This window comes from Ceratotherium simum, chromosome 8 (genome assembly GCF_057802395.1).
Source record: "Ceratotherium simum simum isolate JZ-2026a chromosome 8, ASM5780239v1, whole genome shotgun sequence".
NCBI lineage: Eukaryota > Metazoa > Chordata > Mammalia > Perissodactyla > Rhinocerotidae > Ceratotherium > Ceratotherium simum.
Window position 1 is genome coordinate 71439770 of NC_141907.1, and position 18800 is coordinate 71458569.

An 18800-nucleotide genomic window follows, 5' to 3' on the forward strand; every position below is an offset into this window, starting at 1 on the left:
AGTTTCACTGAAGGAGTGAACATAGTTAAAAATTAACAAAAAGGGGGCCAGCCCGGTGGCGTGATGGTTGGGTTCCTGTGCTCCACTTTGGCGGCCTGGGGTTCGTGGGTTCAGACCCCGGGCGTGTACCTATACAACTGCTCATCAAGCCATGCCATGGTGGCATCCCACATACAAAAGAGAGGAAGATTGGCAACAGATGTTAGCTCAGGGCCAATCTTCCTCACCAAAAAAAAAATAAAAAAATAAAAAAATCCCTGCGTTATTTCAGACCCTCAGTTACTTGGACGTAACACTTTCTTGGACAATCTCCTTCCTTCCTTTATTCTGAATCAATGAGCTCTTGATATATTTTTTTGCTGCTGCTTGATGATGAAAGACAAGTGAGTTTTTCCCTGGTGGCATTCCCAAGCCAACGTGCCCAAGGTTCAGAGTGAAAAGCATAAGAAGGGCCAACTCTTCCCTGCTGAGAAGGAATAAAATTTTTAACCCCCTTAGTAAATACACAACAAAACCTTTACTCAGTTGGAAGTTGAGCTAAGAATAACAAGGACAAAAAGATCACGAAGCCTGCTGTCATGTCTGTGATTCGACTGATTACTCCACCAGGTTAAAAATATAACATGACTTTACCAAATAGTGAAGGGCGACTGTTTTCTCCAGAACCTTGTCAAATGAGACACGAGGGTGTGTGTTGCCACCATAGTTGCCGTGGGATCAAGTGCTAATTGACAGTGCGGTTTCAGCTAGAAGAGGGCATATTCTCACGCCAGGTAACTTTTCAAACACTGTGTGTGTGAGAAAGGTGTAGAACTTTATGGAGGAAACTGTGATGGACCTGGCTAGGAAAAAGGTACCTGCGTCTAATGTACCTGGGAAAACTTCAAAAATCTGCTCAGTTTCTGCCTCCTCTTGGGAAATCTTGACCGCCTCTCCCCCAGCCACCATGGTCTTGTCTAGTCTGCACTGCTAACCTCCTGTGTTAGCTGGAGTGGGGAGAAGTATTAGCTTCTAGAATGCTTCCTAACCAGGAGGAAATGTTAGAAATTGGAGGCTTCTCCAGTCCCTTCTCTGGTGCAAATCTAGAAGCATTGCTTGCAGCTCCAAAAAGGGAAACTCAGCTCTCCCTGTTGAGTACATGAACTGTGCCCTCTAAAAAGCCATTCCCAGCCCTTGGCTGCGCTCCACTAGGGCAGCTTGTTTATCTTTCTGTTTAGAGGATGGAGAAATAATGACCCCTTCATCTTAGTCAAGTGCGTGCTTGCTTTCAAGTTCTGGCAAGCAGCTGAGAGATCTGGCTCTGGGAACAGTGTGTGTCTCTACTGTGGTACTCACAGGATCAGAGTCGGAACCAGTGGTTCCAAACCCTGGCTGCACATTACAGTCACCTGGGAGCCTTGAGTACCGATGGCAGGATGTGCTCTACCCCCCACTCCCTATCCCCTCCTTGGTGTTTTCTGAATCCTCAGGCAATCCTAATGTGTAGGGGGCTGGGAACCTCTGGAGCAGAGCCTTATCAAGAGGCCAAGTTGGTATAAAAGCTAGTTCTTTGGATCAAGAAATTCCTCCATTGTGCTATGTTTAGACATCATGGATCTAGGCAACCAGGAATTCCTTGCCTAAAGTATGTCACTAGTTAGAAACGTTACTTAGAGGCTTTCGGATAAATATAAAAATCAGCCAGTTATACTTATTTCATGATCAGAGAATTATACATTATTTGGTTTTACTTCCTGCTGGATTCCAGGTATTATTAATATTGAACATATTAACCTCAGGTCCTTCTCTGCGGGGGCAGGCTGCCGCCCTCTCCTGTCAGGACCCGGACTCCATTTGCTCAGGGCAGCGTGGCTCTTGCCTTCTGATGAGTGCAGCTGCTCCGGGGGCAGCCCAGCATGTGGCCTGGGCCCCGGGGCAGAGGCAGGGCTGTCAAGTTGTTAAGCTTGGGCGCTGTTCCCCAAATTTGGATAGTGAAAACTTGTTCATTTTCTTCATTTTTAGTGTGAACACTAGAAAAAGCTCTCTGAGGATGTATGGAGAGCAGCGGAAGAATGTGCGTGATCCTTCACCTTCACATCAGTGGAATTGAGTTGTTTTTCTTTAGAGACCTGTCCCTCTCCTGGCACAAAAGTAGCAAATATTTTCAGAGGGTTAACAGATCTTTGAAGCTATTTCAGACTTAAACGTGTGAGAAGATGAGCATAAAGAATTAACGGTGGTTAACAGCTGCGACGAAACCATCAAATATGGTGCCTATAGCAATGTACCCATATATATATATTTTTACTACTCTAAAGGAGTGGGTAGGGGACAATTCCTGAGGAAAAGTAGAGAAAATTGTGACAGTAGATAGGCATGAACTCACATTTTGCTCCTTGCATAGACTACAGAATTTCTTCAACCTGATTACAGTTTAGAATTTAAAATACAACTTATATTTTCTTTTATATAATTTTTAAACCAAGCCTATGTTTTCCAGATTAGGAAGAAAATTTGAAGTTGAGAAGCACAATATACCATAGAGTCAGGCCAGTGCAATTGAGAATATTCTAAAAACACACCAGGCATACATAGAGCTCTATGCGTGAGCTAAGCATTATTGTAGGCACTTTTTTCCTTTGTTTGGTGAGGAAGACTGACCCTGAGCTAACATCTGTTGCCAATCTTCCTCTTTTTGCTTGAGGGAGATTGTCACTGAGCTAACATCTGTGCCAGTCTTCCTCTATTTTGTATGTGGGATGCTGCCACAGCATGGCTTGATGAACAGTGCGTAGTTCTGCACCCGGGATCCGAACCCACGACCCCCGAGCTGCCAAAGCAGAGCGTACGAACTTAACCATTATGCCTCCGCACCAGCCCCTATAGGCACTATTATAGATATCTCATTTAATTTAGTAGTCTTATAGATTACCTTTTAAATAAAATGCTAGACTGTCTTAAACAGTCATTTAGACAAGTAATGGAACAGGGAGGTTCCATTTATTCAGGTCATTTCCTTTTTCTAAATAATTGCTTTACTGACCAAGAAACTTAGACACTTTTAGTAACAAATGTCAGAGCCATCATTTATGTGTGTTCTGAGGAATGAGGAAGTGAAGTTATGGGATGTGGTGGGAAAATGTGCATTGTTCTTGCTTGAGGATGGTTGGTTCAGCCCTTCCCTTCCATCCAAGCTCTGACTGTCTTTTCTTAGTTGTTTCTCCAGTTCAACATTCCCAATTATTATTCTTCAAAATCAAGGATTTGAGAAGTCATCCCTTATAATTTCCTAAAGCCACTTACATCTCATTTCTTCATGCTTGTCAGTTACCCTAAGAAGAGCACTGTAAGCATGTGTATGTGGTAGTTAAAGCTGTTCTAAGGCCATTCTAATGCCTGTGTATTCCTTCACCAAAGAGAAGAGAAGTGGGTTGATTTTCCTCTTCTGTGGTACTTATCCCAGTGAGTCTAACCTGCCTTCTCAGTGTAAGCCCCACCCTTGTTCTCGGTGCTGGCTTGGACTTGGTGTCTGCTGTGTCATCTTCTTATCAAACCTCCTGCAGAGGCAAATCCCAGAAAAGTCCCTGAATTTCCTGAAAGGCTGCTTCTCCACTTTTCCTCTGCTCTGTGTGCTCCAAGCTCACGTGCTTTCCTGTGGGAGAAGATGATAGAGCCTTAGGATTCGAGTGCTGAGACCTTCTGGTCACCTGTTCATCTGCTTTCTTTTACAGCTGAGATCCAGAAAGGCTCAGAAGTCACCTGGCTGCTTAGCGAAAGTGGGTCTGGAGCTCAGGTGTGCTCACTCCCCCCAGGCCAACGATCTTTCTTTTTCACACTTTTTTTTTTTTTTTTTTTTGCGCAAAAGTGTCTGTTGGGGGAGTTCTTGGAGAGAGGCACGACGAGGTCACAGTTCAAGATCGGTGTATGACTCTGGCAGTTAGACTACCATCCTTGGCTCGGTGCCTCCGTTGCCCCCACCCCCTCACCCCAGGGTCCCCACACATGCTCCTTCATTTTAGGCTACCTTTCAGATGCCCCTCGTTCTCCCCATCACAGCCAAGCTCCTGGTAGACTCGGTCTCTCCACCTGTTGGAAACTCTATGGCCCCAAATGAGTGTCAGTTCTGAAAAAGCCGCCTTCATTTCTGCCTGCTACCTGCAGGCACCTAGTGGGTGAGCCAGGTGCAGGGGCAGGCACCAGGCTGCCCCGGAGGTGGTCTCTTCCAGAAAGGTCTTGGCCTAGCACAGTCCATCTCTTTCTTTTATGGTCTTCATGCTTGCCCTTTCGCTCTGCTCTGGAGGTGGAGCGGCAGTTGGCAGATAATCCGAGGCTGCCTGACCTGACAGGTTAAGGAAAGCAGGCAAGTCAATTAGGACCAGGTCGGCAGCTGGCAGCCTCCTTTTGTTGTCAACGCAGGCACCATTGAGACCCTTCTCCTTCTGGAAAAAGGGGACTTCCAAAATCCAGAACTTAGGCAGGATTCCCTGAAGTGGGTGTTGATCTGTGGATAAGCCACAGGGTAAAGGAGACTCCTCTTTCCTCCTGAAGAGAGAGTGCATCACTCACATCTCATTTTCAAATGGCTTGTTGACCCAGAAAAATCTCGAGAACTCCTTGCCTCCTGTTTTCCAGTCTTGGAATTCACGTCTGCATTTCCTGCCACCCAGGACTGCCCTTTGCTAAAGCTGTCCTCTTAGAGTTGTAGTGCAGTCCTGCTTCCAGGGACATCAGCTGTGCCCCTCAGCTGCAAACCTTAATTTCCATGCCAGTTGACACATACTTAGTGAGTGCTCGCTCTGGGGGAGCCTCTGTGACTGTTCCAGACAGAAGGTGACAGGGTTCCAAGTGCATAATGTACAAACACATTAACCTCAGGCCCCAGGCCGGAACTCAGTGAAGCCAGCAGAATCGACAGAAGGGGATTTTTGCTTTATTTGGTTTGATGGCTTACTTTCTAGCTTACAGAATATTATCAGCTTCTAAGTTGCTACCTATCCGTTTAAGCATATTATTCCAGTAAGTGCCAACACAGTTGTTAAACACCAGTGTTGAAGGTGGTGTTTGGTGATCTCTTGGTTTTTGGTGTTCTCTTGAGTCACCGATTGGCACAAGCCAGAGTTGTAACCAGTGTGTGAGGACTGACTCACTATGAATCTTATCTTCATGGGTGTTTTATAACGTCTACCACTTTGGTTTATATTCATAACTAGCATGTCCTAAGTGAAGATATACAAACAAAAATTAACTCTCCTTCCACCTCTGGGGTTTGGTGTTTTCTTTAGGAAGTACCCTTGTGAATGGTTTATGCTGAGTTTTCCCCTGGGGACTTATCCTATGTGTCATTAATGGCCTGGAAATACCTTCCATTTTAAAAAGTATATATTACTAACTCCTTCATGTACAAGGTAATATCTGTCTGGATAGTTGAGCAAATTCTGACTTCTCCCAAAGATGAATTTCCATCTTCTTGGAGTGCTCGCTGGGCAGTTGTGCGGCCTTTAATCTAAAGCTGCAGAGATTCACTGGGCCTGTTAGTGGCAGAGCCTCTTGGACACAGTAGGTTTAGTGACGAGGAGGAGACCCCAGGAATAGGGCCCTGTTTTAACCCAGTCATTTCCAGTGTATTCTTTTTTCTCTGCCAATATTGAGTCTCTCTCAAGTGTTTCCATTATGACTTGTTGCATGGAGGGTTATATGCTGTGCAGAGCCCCAGCAGGCTTCTCCCAGCATGTGCCGGAGTCTGTCATTTCTCCTGAGTTGTGCTGCAGGATTCTCCTGCTGGTCTGTGCTGTGAGGAGGACGAGAAACAGCTGTGTGAAATTTCCTGCCGCATTTCAGTCGAGCCTTTAGGATGTGCTTGTGTCACGTGTCATCTCCTCCTTAGCTCCCTCAAGATATTTTTTCTCCAGTCTTCTGTAGTGAATGGTTATCTTTCTAAGCAGCTGATTTGTTTTTATCTTATCTAACTTGTACATTTTATCATTCCTTCCTCGCCTTGGCTAACTGAATTTCAGAGCCCAATGTGCAGATCACCTCTAGGAAAGTGTGTAGAAAGACGTTGTCCAGTAGAAATATAATGTGAGCCACATGTAATTTTAGTTGTTGTAGTAGCCACATTAAAATATATAAAAAGGAAAAAACAGTGAAAGTAATTTTAATAATTTTATTTAATAGATATAAAATTTACCACGTCAACATTTAATCAATATGAAAATTATTACATTTCCCTTTGTGCACTAAGTCTTTGAAATCACGTGTCACTTTGGACTAGCTGTGTCGAAGTGCTCCCTGCACACGTGGCTCTTGGAGTGGAGTGTGCGGGACAGTGCAGAATTGACCACTAGCGAGTGCAAACCTTCCCTTGGGTTTAATTTCTCTACCCACATTTTCCCTTCTTAATGTTCTCACTTGTGGGCACACCAAGAGATTAAAAACAAGTATCTTTATAAGCCACCTTCAATGACCCATTTTGAAACAAGAAATAAAGTGTTTTTCCAAAGGAGTTTGAGGGGTGAAGGGCAGTGCACACTCAGGCACACTTGTTTGCAGGATGCCAGGAGAAGGGAGGGCGTGTTTTTTCTATTTCCCCTTCTTTTGAGCAGCGCCAGGCTGCTCATTAGCATCTGGGCAGAGCTTGAGCCTACTTATCTTAATTTATTCATTTTTGTTGGAGAAATTCAGGGAACAGTGAGAGACAGTGGTAAAAACTGGGGTCTCCCCCAGTCAGTTCATTTGAAGAGTGTTTTTTTTCTTTTAAGGCTTTAAGGGAGGATTTCACGTTTTTGAGGGATTGTCCTAGACTGACTGGTGGTGTCCCAGACTTCTGTCTCATGAACTGACTTTTGGGGTAGTTCCATTCTAAATGTGCATCAGAATTAACGGGAGGCCTCCCCCCGTCACTTCACTGTCACTTGCTGGAGAGTTAGTGGCTCCTCCTTCCCATCATGTCATTATGTGAGCCCAGTCCAGTGGGAAGGAGGCCACCGTGAAGTCGTTGAGTCTACATGTTAGACTTTCGTAAACTTGGTATACATATTTACATGTTGTAAAGGAAAAACTCGGATTTTTCCTTCCTACGTAGGGGAAAAACCCAGTTCTTTCCTATTGTTTCTGTCCTCTGAGTCTCCTCTACTACTCACACAAAACACTTTACTTCTGTTACTTCTGGTCACCAAATGTGTGGAGGTTTGTGGACACCAGCAGGGTGTCCAAGAATTCAACTCTGTTCTGGCACTATCTACCCGGAGATAGGGTCAGATCCCACAGCTTAAGGACTCAGTCCCACAAGACTGCCGCCACCTACCTCCTGCCCCATGCCCGTTGCAAGATCAGGTTGTCACCTGTGCTTCTGAGCAACCGGCTGTAGATCAGAGGTTCCAACGACCCCCTCCTTGGGTCCCATTAATTTGCTAGAGTGGCTCACAGAACTCAGGAAGACAGTTTACCAACTGTTTACCAGTTTATTGTAAAAGGATATTATAGGGCCGGCCCCGTGGCTTAGCGGTTAAGTGCACGCGCTCCGCTACTGGCGGCCGGGGTTCAGATCCCGGGCGCGCACCCCCGCACCACTTCTCTGGCCATGCTGAGGCCGCGTCCCACATACAACAACTAGAAGGATGTGCAACTGTGACATGCAACTGTCTACTGGGGCTTTGGGGGAAAAAAAATAAAGTTAATAAAAAAAAAAAAAACATGATAAGGGATACAGATAAACAGCCAGATGAAGAGATATGTAGGGCGAGTTCTGGGAGGGTACCGCGCAAAGGAGCTTCTGTCCCGGTGGAGTTGGGTACGTCATCCTCCCAGTGTGGCCGTGTTCATCCACCTGGAAGCTCTGCAGACCCTCTACTATTGAGATTTTATGGAGGCTTCCTCACGTAGGCTGGATCAGTTATTAACTCCAGTTCCAGCCCCTCTCCCCTCTCTGGAGGATGGGGGGGGTGGGGCTGAAAATTGAAAGCTTCTGCTCACAGCTTGGTCTTTCTCATGACCAGCCCCCATCCAGGAGCCCACCCAGAGTTGCCTCATTAGAACAAAACATGCTCCTAGTGCTCTTATCGTTTAGGAATTCACAGGGGATTTAGGAGCTATGTGTCAGAAATTGGGGTCAAAGACCACATATTAGAATAAGAGATGCTCTTAGTGTTCTTATCATTTAGGAAATTACAGGGGTTTTAGGAGCTCTGTGCCAAGAACCCAGGGGCAGAGACCAATGTATATATTTTCTGTCATCTCACACATGTTGACAAGTGAGCCCAAGAACATGAAAAAGACTTTTGCCATAAAGAATTCTGTGTTCTCTTAATGATTACATGTATTTATCTCACACTTTAGTTGGTATAAAACAACTAAATGCTTTTGAGGTACATAACTCCTGTAGAATTGAACATCTCTTCTTCTCATCACCTTTCTCACACTAAAATCTTATTCACAATCCTTCATTTTCTATCAAATTTTTTGAAAAATAAAAACAATACATGTTTCCATTTATATAGAGAGAAATATAAAAACATTATTTTTTTTAAAGACAGAAAATTGTATCAATGGAGGAGGAAAAGAAAGCTAGAATCTCAAAGACACTATTCTTCTTTTGTTGTCTTTTTAGTCCTGTCTGTAAGATATATGGAAAGAGGATTTTGTAGCCTGTTTCTTTACCAACAATATGTTTATTTTTCATTAAAAGAAACTAAGCTTACGTACTCGACTCCTAATTTTATACAAACAATAAATCAGTGGGTGTCAGTGGATGGTTCTTTTGAAAGAAAAGGAGGAAACTTACTCATAAAGTCATCTGTTGTTACTTGATGTGAATACACGTGTTTTATTGATTCTTTTATATTTAGAAAAACACCAATGATGTGTTGGAAGACTATTATTTATTCTTGTCAGCTGTTCCTTAGAGATCCTCCCTTTCCTGGGTATGAAGAATAGTCCTTCTTCATGCAAAAATCTGTCTCAATAAAATCACATCAGATCCAGATTATCTGCTTCCTCCACGCCCCCAAGCACACACACACTGTTGGTACTTACAAGGTTGCCATGTGTGTATAGATGTCTCCAAAAGCCTAATGATGCTCATTGCCTTTGCTGTATGTTTTTTCTATTTTGTCTGTACAATTATGCTTGTAACAGTGTACTTTGTTATACTACAATAATAGGGTGAAGCAGAAAGAGACCATGATAGCAAGAAAGTCAGACTGGAGAAAGAAATCAAATCACAGGCATCGTCTTCATCCTCCCACAAAGAATCTTCTAAAACAAAGTGAGTAAAGAGATTAGGAGCAGCCCAGAAAGGTGGTTGAGCCTTCTTGGGTCTTTGACATGGCAAAGATGATTTTCTTCTGCAGTAGAACGAGTGGATGAACAAACTCGTTCATGCCCATTTTGATGATGTAAGTTTGTTTCGTGTTCTTTCATCCGTGAGGACCTTATAGGAATTAACAAGTCATTTGGCAGCAAACTTGGATTTATCAAAAGCATTTTAACAATAGGAAATTTCCTAAACACCTAGAACTAATTTATTTCTAAAGGGATTTTTACATAAAAATAAGAAAGGCGCGATTATTATCCTTACTTTGCAGAATTGGAAACAGAGGCACAGAGAGAAAATAACTTGTCCAAAGTCACAGAATTCTCGGCAGACGGAGCCAGCTCTTGACCTCTGGGAGCCTGGGTTCAGTGCTCTTCTTTTAAGTAAATGCATAAGCATTGCAGGGCTGCTCGCTGTGCGCGTTGCCCGGGGAGAGGGTAGTTCCAGGAAGGTGTAAAAAGTATAAGGTATAAATAGTAACTGTTATTCACTGTCTGATTGATTCAGGAAATCACCTCACAAAATGACCTGGCAAAAACAAGTGCATGTAGGAGCCAACAGAGACTTGAGAGAGAGAGAGAGAGAGAGAGAGAGAGAGGGAAGGGGTCAGATGTGAAGGGTGGGAGAGAAGGTGGCAGCCGAGCTTGCCTGCTTGTAGAGAAAGGTACAGGTTGGGGAGCAGCTAATACGGACCAACTTGCTTGGGTACAGTTAGGAGCACTGGCAGATTCTGCAAGCTTAGCAACAAATTATACAACTTCATTTATTACTCATTGATAGGATTAGGTTTTTCAAAGGGATCAAAAAGTCCCTGAAATTTGTCCCTTCTACAAAAATAGATTTCATGTTCTGTGATAATCTTTTGTCAGCAGCCATTTTGTTCCTATAACTAAACAGCTAAGTTATGTGGTTCATGTTCTGCTTTAACTTAGTTTTGCTTGATGTTTCTTTCCAGAACACCCAGGCCCTCCTCTGAGCCCTCAAAGAAGGAAATGCTTCCCCCTCAACTTGTGTTGTCCTCATCCTCCCAGAAGCCAGCCAAGCCTGCACAAAAGAAGCCAAGGCGGGAAGCAGACCTCGGTGGCCAGGACCCTGCCAAAAGTGCCAGCAGTACCAAGGGCAGCCATAAAGACTCTTCCGTTCCCAAGCACAGAAAAGCAGAGGGGAGGGGCTCTGAAAGCTCCACAGAACACAAAGTAAGTATGGGAAGCACCAGTTGTAGAAAATGGACTATATTGGTGTATCTTTACTTTAAATTCTCAAATAAGATCAATTCCTAATGATGGTATTTCAGAGCTATTCAGAACTTTTTTTGTGTATGAAGAAGGTTTAGCCCTGAGCTAACATCTGTTGCCAATCCTCCTCTCTTTGCTGGAGAAGATTGGCCCTGGGTCAACATCTGTGTCTCTCTTTCTCTACTTTATATGGGACGCCACCACAGCATGGCTTGATAAGCAGAGCATAGGTCCGAGCCCAGGATCCAAACCTGTGAACCCCGGGCCGTGAAAACGGACCGTGCAAACTTAACCACTGTGCTACTCAGCTGGCCCCTATTCAACACTTTTATTAAGACAGTAATGAATTATTTGTGTTTAAAGTTCTACTTTTCAGAGGGAATGTAAAAGATAGTTAATGTTACACGAAAATTTAGGTGTCAGTTTATTCTTCCTAAAGTGGTTCAAAGGGGAAAAATCAGAATAGATTTCTGTGTTGATTTTCTGTCAGTATTTTGCAGTAAAAAATGGTTACTCTGGTTAGTTCTTGGTTTGGAGATTTGATCTCAAATACTTTCATTATTGGTTATAATGGGAAGAAATTATCCATTTTCTCAAATACAAGTTCTCCTCTTCCTGTTAACCTGGGGTGGGTGGGAAGGTGTGTGTATTGACTAAGAGAATTTGGTTTTGTTGATTATCTGTTCTCTTGGACATTCTTGTCTTATATCTTTTTGAGCCCCCAATACAGTCAGAACCTACATTTTCAGCTGAATTTAGCTGGGAAAGTGCTTGACCAAGCTAAATTGTGCAATGTTTGATTTCCTCTTTTTTGAACTACTATTTTGGGCTAATTTAGAAGGATAGTACATTTAGGTCAATGATCTTAAATGTTAGAGTGTGATCTATGTAATGATTTTTTAAAGGGATCTTCTGGAGATATTGCAAATCCTTTTCCAGTGCCTTCTTTGCCAAATGGTAACTCTAAACCAGGGAAGCCTCAAGTGAAGTTTGACAAGTAAGACTTTGGATGCTTGCTTCTTATTCTTTCTTCCTCCTCCTTCCCTCCTCCTCATTTCCTCTTCCTTCTTTGCTTTCTCCCTCATCTTTGGCCCCCCTCCTCTCCTATCCATTTTCACTCTCTGTCTTCTTAAGTCATCTTGCCCCAGTCTGGTAATTTTTAGGTTCATATGACCCACGCTTGATCTTTTCTTCTCTTTCAGACAACAGGCAGATTTTCACATGAAGGAGGCCAAAAAGTTGAAGATCAAAGCAGAGACAACGGTCAGTCTTGACTCATGATCCTTTTGGTAGAATGTTTTCTGATAAGATATTTGTAGTCTCATTCTACCGCATTCCTATCCCTAGACATGGGGGTGGGCAGGAGGGAGGGGTATGTGGAGCCTGACGCTGGCCACAGTGTAAGTAGGATCTGCAGGATCTTAAAGAGTGTGAGGGGTGTGGGATTCTTGGTGAAATTATTTTCTTTGACTTCATATCAAAACAATGGTATCTTTCCAACCTCTTCCTTCCAGCTTTCCAAGGTTGTTGCTAGAACTGTATGGATCTTTTGAATTTTGAAAAAAAGTAAATATTCAATACTTTGTCAGCCAGTTATCTAAGAGTTACCTTTCGGGGGCGGGCCCCGTGGCTTAGCAGTTAAGTGCATGTGCTATGCTGCTGCCGGCCTGGGTTCGGATCCCTGGTGCGCACCGACGCACCGCTTGTCCCGCCATGGTGAGGCGGCATCCCACATATAGCAACTAGAAGGATGTGCAACTATGGCACACAACTATCTACTGGAGCTTTGGGGAGAAAAAGGGAAAAAAAGGAGGAGGATTGGCAATAGATGTTAGCTCAGGGCCAGGCTTCCTCAGCAAAAAGAGGAGGATTGGCATGGATGTTAGCCCAGGGCTGATCTTCCTCACAAAAATAAAAAAGTTACCTTCCATTGGACACTTTCAGCACTAGATTCCTAGATTAATATTCCAGGGAACTTCATTTTTGTTTTGCTTTTAATCTATACATATGCACATCTTCTTTCTCCTTACCTATGCCTGTGGCATCCCATTGTAATAATAATAGCTCATTTCACTCTCAAAATATGCCAGTTTGGACAAAACCCTGAATGGTCAGCCTCTTCCTAATATTCTCCTTTAATTGCACAATGTCTTAAAGTTGTCAATTTTGCATTTCAAATAGTTAAGTGCACAATTGAATATAGAGGAGTATATTCAATCTCTACCTTATACTTAACTGTTGAGCAGGAAAAGTTAGAACTCTGCTCCTTTAACACCGTCTCAGGAGATACACAGAGTTTTCACAGGAGTATTTTCGTCATTAGCCTTACAAAGTACTTAACTCAAGGAAGTGGATACTGAAACATTGCTTTACTGTACTTTCTTTTGTTTCTACCCTAAGGCCAATGTAAACTTTGGAAATTCCATGAAAGAGATGGTATTGCATAAGTAAATTTGAAGAGTTAAATTCCCACCAGTGAAGCAAACCAATAAGGCCCTGTACTGCTGATTAATTGGGGCATGCTAATTTGATTTTTATTCTTTCTGTCACTAATTTTCTGAGCCTGGGTTCTCCAGAAAAAATATTTTAAAATCAAGTTACTTAGAAAAATTAAAATTAGCAGCCCTAACCACCTTTCTTGGCTGGTATGTCACCATTTCCTTTTACTCCACTTGCATCTTTACTGTTTTCATTATTTCTTTTTGAACATAGCAAATTGAAAGAATTAGCAGAAACTACAGACTTGCAAATGTCGTGTTAACCAGGTACATGTGACACGTGTAGAGAAAAAGTAGAGTTGCTCATCACAGCCTTATTAGTTGAGTTGGCTGCATAGGGGCTCTGAAATGTTCATCCGTGTTGGCCTGGGGGGTAGCCAGGCCAGTACACTTAACCTAAACTTCCAGTGGAGCTTAGGTAATCTGTTGGGCTCTAAAATACATAAACCCATTATCGTTTGACATAATATCTAAGAGGCTCATAAACCATAATATTTTCTACTTATTGTAAGATGAACTTCAACACAAAGAAACTTGTGTTAGTGTTATTCTAGATGTGTAGAATAATCTGTTTCTCGGGAAAATTATATAATGAGTAATTACACACTAATTACAAGAGGACTATGTACTTATTGCCTCAGTTTGAATGTGTACTTTAATAAGATTTTGAGAGAGTAGTCTTAATACGAGATTGTTTTCTTTTTCCTACTGAATTTTTGCTAAAAGAAAATTTTCAGTAGGTCAGAGGCGACAGGCTCTGGTTATCATTTTGAGTTCATTTTTTCTCACATATCTCTCTCTCCGTAATTAAACTAAGACAGTGGAGGGAAGCTACAGTAAAGACTTGGCTGAGAAACTAAATAAAAGTGTGTCTTAGGCTTAATGATGATCGTGTTCTTCTTCGACAGACGAACAAGGTTGGGAAGGCTTTTAAGTACGTGGAAGCCGTCTTGTCCCTTATTCAGTGTGGGATCGCCATGGAGTCAGAAGGTCCAGCATCAAAGTCCGCTTACTCAGTGTACTCGGAAACTGTCGACCTCATTAAGTAAGTGCCAAGCCGTTTTGCCATCCTCCTAAATACTTTCCTTTCCTCACCTCTATTGCTTTAATCCATTTGAACCTTAGTATGAAGACAGCTTAATAAAGGAGAGCCTTAAAAAAGTTGCTGATCCAGGACCTTTTTTTTTTTTTGTCCTAAACTAAAATTGTATTCTAGGTGAAGTACTAGAACAGAAGAACTGGGTCCAGCTACCTCATTTTGTCAAGTGCACTGTGCAATGCAAACCTTTCAAAGAGAGGTTGGCTTTTCCAGTTTGGCTTTCTTATCAGATGCCCTCTCATCTCAGTTTAAGCTGCCGCCTTTATTGTCCGCATTTCAACAGCATGCTCGGTGAGGACACAAGTCTACTTGGTTTCAAGCAGGTAGACAGGCCAGAGAAGAGACATCGCCTCACCTAGTTTGCTGAAGGGCCTGAAATGTTGCTCTGTAAGCCTCATTGTTTCTCTGCATTGCTCTCATGTCATCGGAGCTTCAGGAACAATCAATATAAAACCAAGACAAACAATAAGATGTCTTTGTGTCTGGGATTTTCTAACTGCCTTTGTTTAGCTTTTGATATATTTTTATGTTTTCCTGCAGTTTCATACTATCACTAAAATCCTTCTCAGATGCCACAACACCAACACCGGGGGAAATACTTGCTGTTTTATGGTGTGTACTTTTTTCTTTGTCTAAATAGTTTTGTATTTGCTTTTGTATCTTTTGATGTTACAAAAAGATTTTGAAATCTGTTTTCTTAATATGAAAATTATAATGAAAAGCAAATTAATCCCAGATAGTAGTAGGATGTGCGGTCAAGGGGTTAATCCCACTGATAGTTAATTATTATAAACTGCCATCTATTGCCATTTTACTGCTGACTCAATAGATGCTTTGGTCTTGGGACTTAAATTATATCCTTGTTTATTTTTGTATGTTCTTCCACCATTATGTACTTCTGATGATACTGTGAACAGTGCAGTAAGCTCTTAAGATATTCTTCCTCAGGTAGATGAGGAAAACCCAGTGCGATGTGTAAAAGGCTATAAAAGGTTAGATGGCTGTCTTTCTGTGGTAGAGATACTCACGGCTAAAAGGTAAACTTCTCTTTAACTTCTGTTTGTGTTCATAGCATGCGTTGCCAGTCCATTTTGAACATGGCGATGTTTCGTTGTAAAAAAGATATAGCAATAAAGTATTCTCGTACTCTTAATGAACACTTCAAGATTTCTTCCAAAGTTGCCCAGGCACCTTCTCCATGCATTGCAAGGTAATGATAAGTCTAATTTAAATAATCTCCAAAATTGAGTTATTTACCTCTTTACTCCTATATTTACCTCTTGCTGTGACTTTGGCTTTTCAAAAATTGTATACATCTATGTGCTGATTTGCTCCTTAAACTTAAATCATTAGCATATTTCTGCCTTTTTTAGGAATCATTATAAATCAAGGTGTTTGCTGATTGGGTAACATAAAAAGATAATTACAAAGAATATAAGGTCAAAATTTTAGAGCTGTGGGATCGTTAACTGTGCTTAACAACACAGAACAGAGATAGAGCCAACAGAACCAGGACCACAGACCTTTCTCCTTCTATATGACATGCCGTCTTGGCGTTTCAGTAAACAAGAACTGTCTAGAATCATATGCCCTCCACCTTGTCCAGTATCCATAACAGTGATATAAAGAATACAAACAATTATCTCTAGCTAAATTCTTTTGCCTGCTTTGTAAACTGAAATTGTTCATCTATGCCATAAGAGAAAAACAGAATCCTTGTGTAGGTGTTTTTAAGATGAAGATAGAATTTTCTTCCCTGTAGTACTTGCCTCGTGTTTTTTTAATTTGGTCATACTCCTTGAAAAGTTCCCAGTTCTGACAGGTTTTGCTATTTTAAGAATATCACCTATAAGATTGCCCCATTTTCAGCACATTCAAAAGAAGCGATTCCTGTATGGGCTCTCTTAAAAAAGAAACTCCTGATTGAGAAGTAACTTCTTACCTCTGAACATTTTCATGACTCTCACCTCTGAGATACTATTCTAAGTTAATCGATTGTCAGTCGCATTGTTTTAGATAACTCTTTCCCCATTGTCCAGCCAATGTATACAGAGCACCTCGTCTGCACCAAACCTTGTTTTGGATGCAAGGGATACAGCAGACAAGAACCGCTGGGCTGCTGGGGTTTCCACTCTGGTCCTTCAAACGTGCACTCTGCTGGGGACGCTTAGGATCCACGCAGCCCAAAGGGCAGATGTAGCCAGATCACGAGGCTGCTGCTGGTGACCCATCTTTCCATTTTATATCCGTTACTTTTTTTTTTTTTTTTTGTGAGGGAGATCAGCCCTGAGCTAACATCCATGCTAATCCTTCTCTTTTTGCTGAGGAAGACCAGCTCTGAGCTAACATCTATTGCCAATCCTCCTCGTTTTTTTTCGTCCCCAAAGCCCCAGTAGATAGCTGTATGCCATAGATGCACATCCTTCTAGTTGCTGTATGTGGGACGCGGCCTCAGCATGACCAGAGAAGCGGTGCGTCGGTGCACGCCCGGGATCCGAACCCCGGCCGCCAGTAGCGGAGCGCACGCACTTAACCGCTAAGCCACAGGGCCTGCCCCTATCCGTTACTTTTTATGTCTAAGGGATTTCACTGGTGTTTCTCATTTGATGCACATCAGGGCGCTCGTTAACTTGCGTGTGCAGGAATAGAGTCAAGAGGAGGGTAAGGATGGGCCGGCTCCGTGGCTTAGCGGTTAAGTGCGCGCGCTCTGATGCTGGCGGCCCGGGTTCGGATTCCGGGAGCGCCCCGAGGCACCACTTCTCCGTCCAACGCGAGGCCGAGTCCCACGTACAGCAACTAGAAGGATGTGAACCTATGACATACAACTATCTACTGGGGCTTTGGGGGGAAAAAACTGAATAAATAAAATCTAAAAAAAAAAAAAAAAGAGGAGGGTAAGGAGAAGACAGTGAGTCCCCTGCTGCATGATACTTCCTTGCCCAGGCTCCTCGAAGTCTGTCCTTATTCATTCAGTCATTGATTCAGCAGATATTTATGAAGAGCCTACTCTTAGTATCTGCTGTGCCAAGTGCTAGAAACGCAAAGATTAATAATCCGTGGTCCCTGCCTTCAAGGTGCTTGTGACCCAGGAAAAGAAATAGTCGGAAAAGTGTAATGAGGTACGATAAATGCATAAGTTAAGAGGTAAATGCAGAGACAAGTTCAAGTGGTGGCTGAAAGGAAGCCGTGATGGAGCCCAGTGTCTAGAAGAGTACCAGGTGCAGAGTAGGTGCTCAGTTAATGTTTATTGAGTGGCTGAAAGAACAAATACATAGGAAATTAGGACTGTCTTCATGGGGGAAGTATTTCTTACTAGGAGAAGTTGGGATTGAGAGTGGGAGAGGAAGAGATTCCCGGCCGATTGAGCAGCAGAGGGAAATTCCATGGGAGAGTGTATTTAGACTACAGATTTGCCCGCCTGATTCCATGTCCAGTGAAGGACATCTTGCCTCCATCCGGTTACTTTTTCCATTTGGTGGGCCCCATCCCACTGTGTTTTAGGAAATAAATTCCCAAAATACTGAGGGTGAAGGGTGTCTCTTTGACCTTGTAGAAGTGATTTTAGAAGTGATTGTCATTTTGCCTCGTATACACTGAAACTTTGTGACTTGGACTGCGGTCCCAGAGATGGGAAATTTGTAATCGGGGGGTTTAGGTGATTAACCAGTTCTCTTTTCTCCCACCTTCCAGAAGCACAGGCACACCATCCCCTCTCTCTCCAATGCCTTCTCCTGCCAGCTCCGTAGGATCCCAGTCAAGTGCCGGCAGTGTGGGGAGCAGTGGGATGCATGCCACTGTCAGTACCCCAGTCACCATCCAAAATATGACATCTTCCTATGTCACCATCACTTCCCATATCCTTACTGCCTTTGATCTTTGGGAACAGGCTGAGTTCCTGGCAAGAAATAATAAAGGTAAATGGCCCTGTGGTGGTAAGTCCGGGCATGGGAATTTAGGGGGAATAACATTGTTTGTATTTTATGTTCAGTTTTTTTTTGTTTGTTTGTTTGTTTTTGGTGAGGAAGATTGGCCCTGAGCTACTATTGGTTGCCAATCTTCCTCTTTTTTGCTTCAGGAAGATTGTCGCTGAGCTAACACCCATGCCAATCTTCCCCTGTTTTTTGTATGTGGGATGCTGCCACAGCATGGCTTGATGAGTGATGTACGTCCGTGCCCAGGATCTGAACTCGCGAACCTGGGCCACCAAAGCAGAACGCGTGAACTTAACCACTACGCCACCAGGCTGGCCCTATGTTCAGTTTTTTGAAGAAAAGGAAATGTGTAGCTATTTACTCTTCTCTCATTTTCTCCATTGTGCCTCATAACCTGGTTGCAGTTCTTTCTTGAGCTCTGTGGCATGGAGCCGGATTTCTGTGGCTAGATCTTAGCAAAATTAAATTAGAAGTGGCTTCAGCACCTTCCCCTTCAGAAGCTCTGGCCTCGTTATTTCAGCCTGAACTGAAATGCAAGCAAAAGGGCAAGGCGAGTGAAGAAGGGAAGTTACTGGCTGTCCCTGGGCACAACACATTTAAGATATGAAGTAGCATAACCTGAATACTGAGTTTATTGTTTGCTTTCAGTATATGTTAAGAAAGATGGCTAGTGACAGTACGAGAAATACGGCATAGTGAATGTTCTTGAGACTTGAGGGAAGGCCCTTGGAGAAATCCCAGGTTAAG

General features: G+C 42.9%; 1 protein-coding gene across 7 annotated transcripts in view; it reads left to right on the forward strand.

Annotated features, from left to right (window-relative positions):
- AFF1 (ALF transcription elongation factor 1) overlaps nucleotides 1-18800 on the forward strand; it is a 182105-nt gene that overhangs the window by 157324 nt on the left and 5981 nt on the right. For all 7 annotated transcript variants that reach the window (XM_087434555.1, XM_014787869.2, XM_014787870.2 and 4 more), the window contains 8 exons: nucleotides 9138-9241; nucleotides 10245-10485; nucleotides 11430-11521; nucleotides 11727-11787; nucleotides 13931-14067; nucleotides 14662-14733; nucleotides 15194-15331; nucleotides 17812-18035. In XM_087434555.1, the coding sequence (XP_087290681.1) occupies nucleotides 9138-9241; nucleotides 10245-10485; nucleotides 11430-11521; nucleotides 11727-11787; nucleotides 13931-14067; nucleotides 14662-14733; nucleotides 15194-15331; nucleotides 17812-18035 (1069 nt within the window). The remainder of the gene's footprint in view (nucleotides 1-9137; nucleotides 9242-10244; nucleotides 10486-11429; nucleotides 11522-11726; nucleotides 11788-13930; nucleotides 14068-14661; nucleotides 14734-15193; nucleotides 15332-17811; nucleotides 18036-18800) is intronic.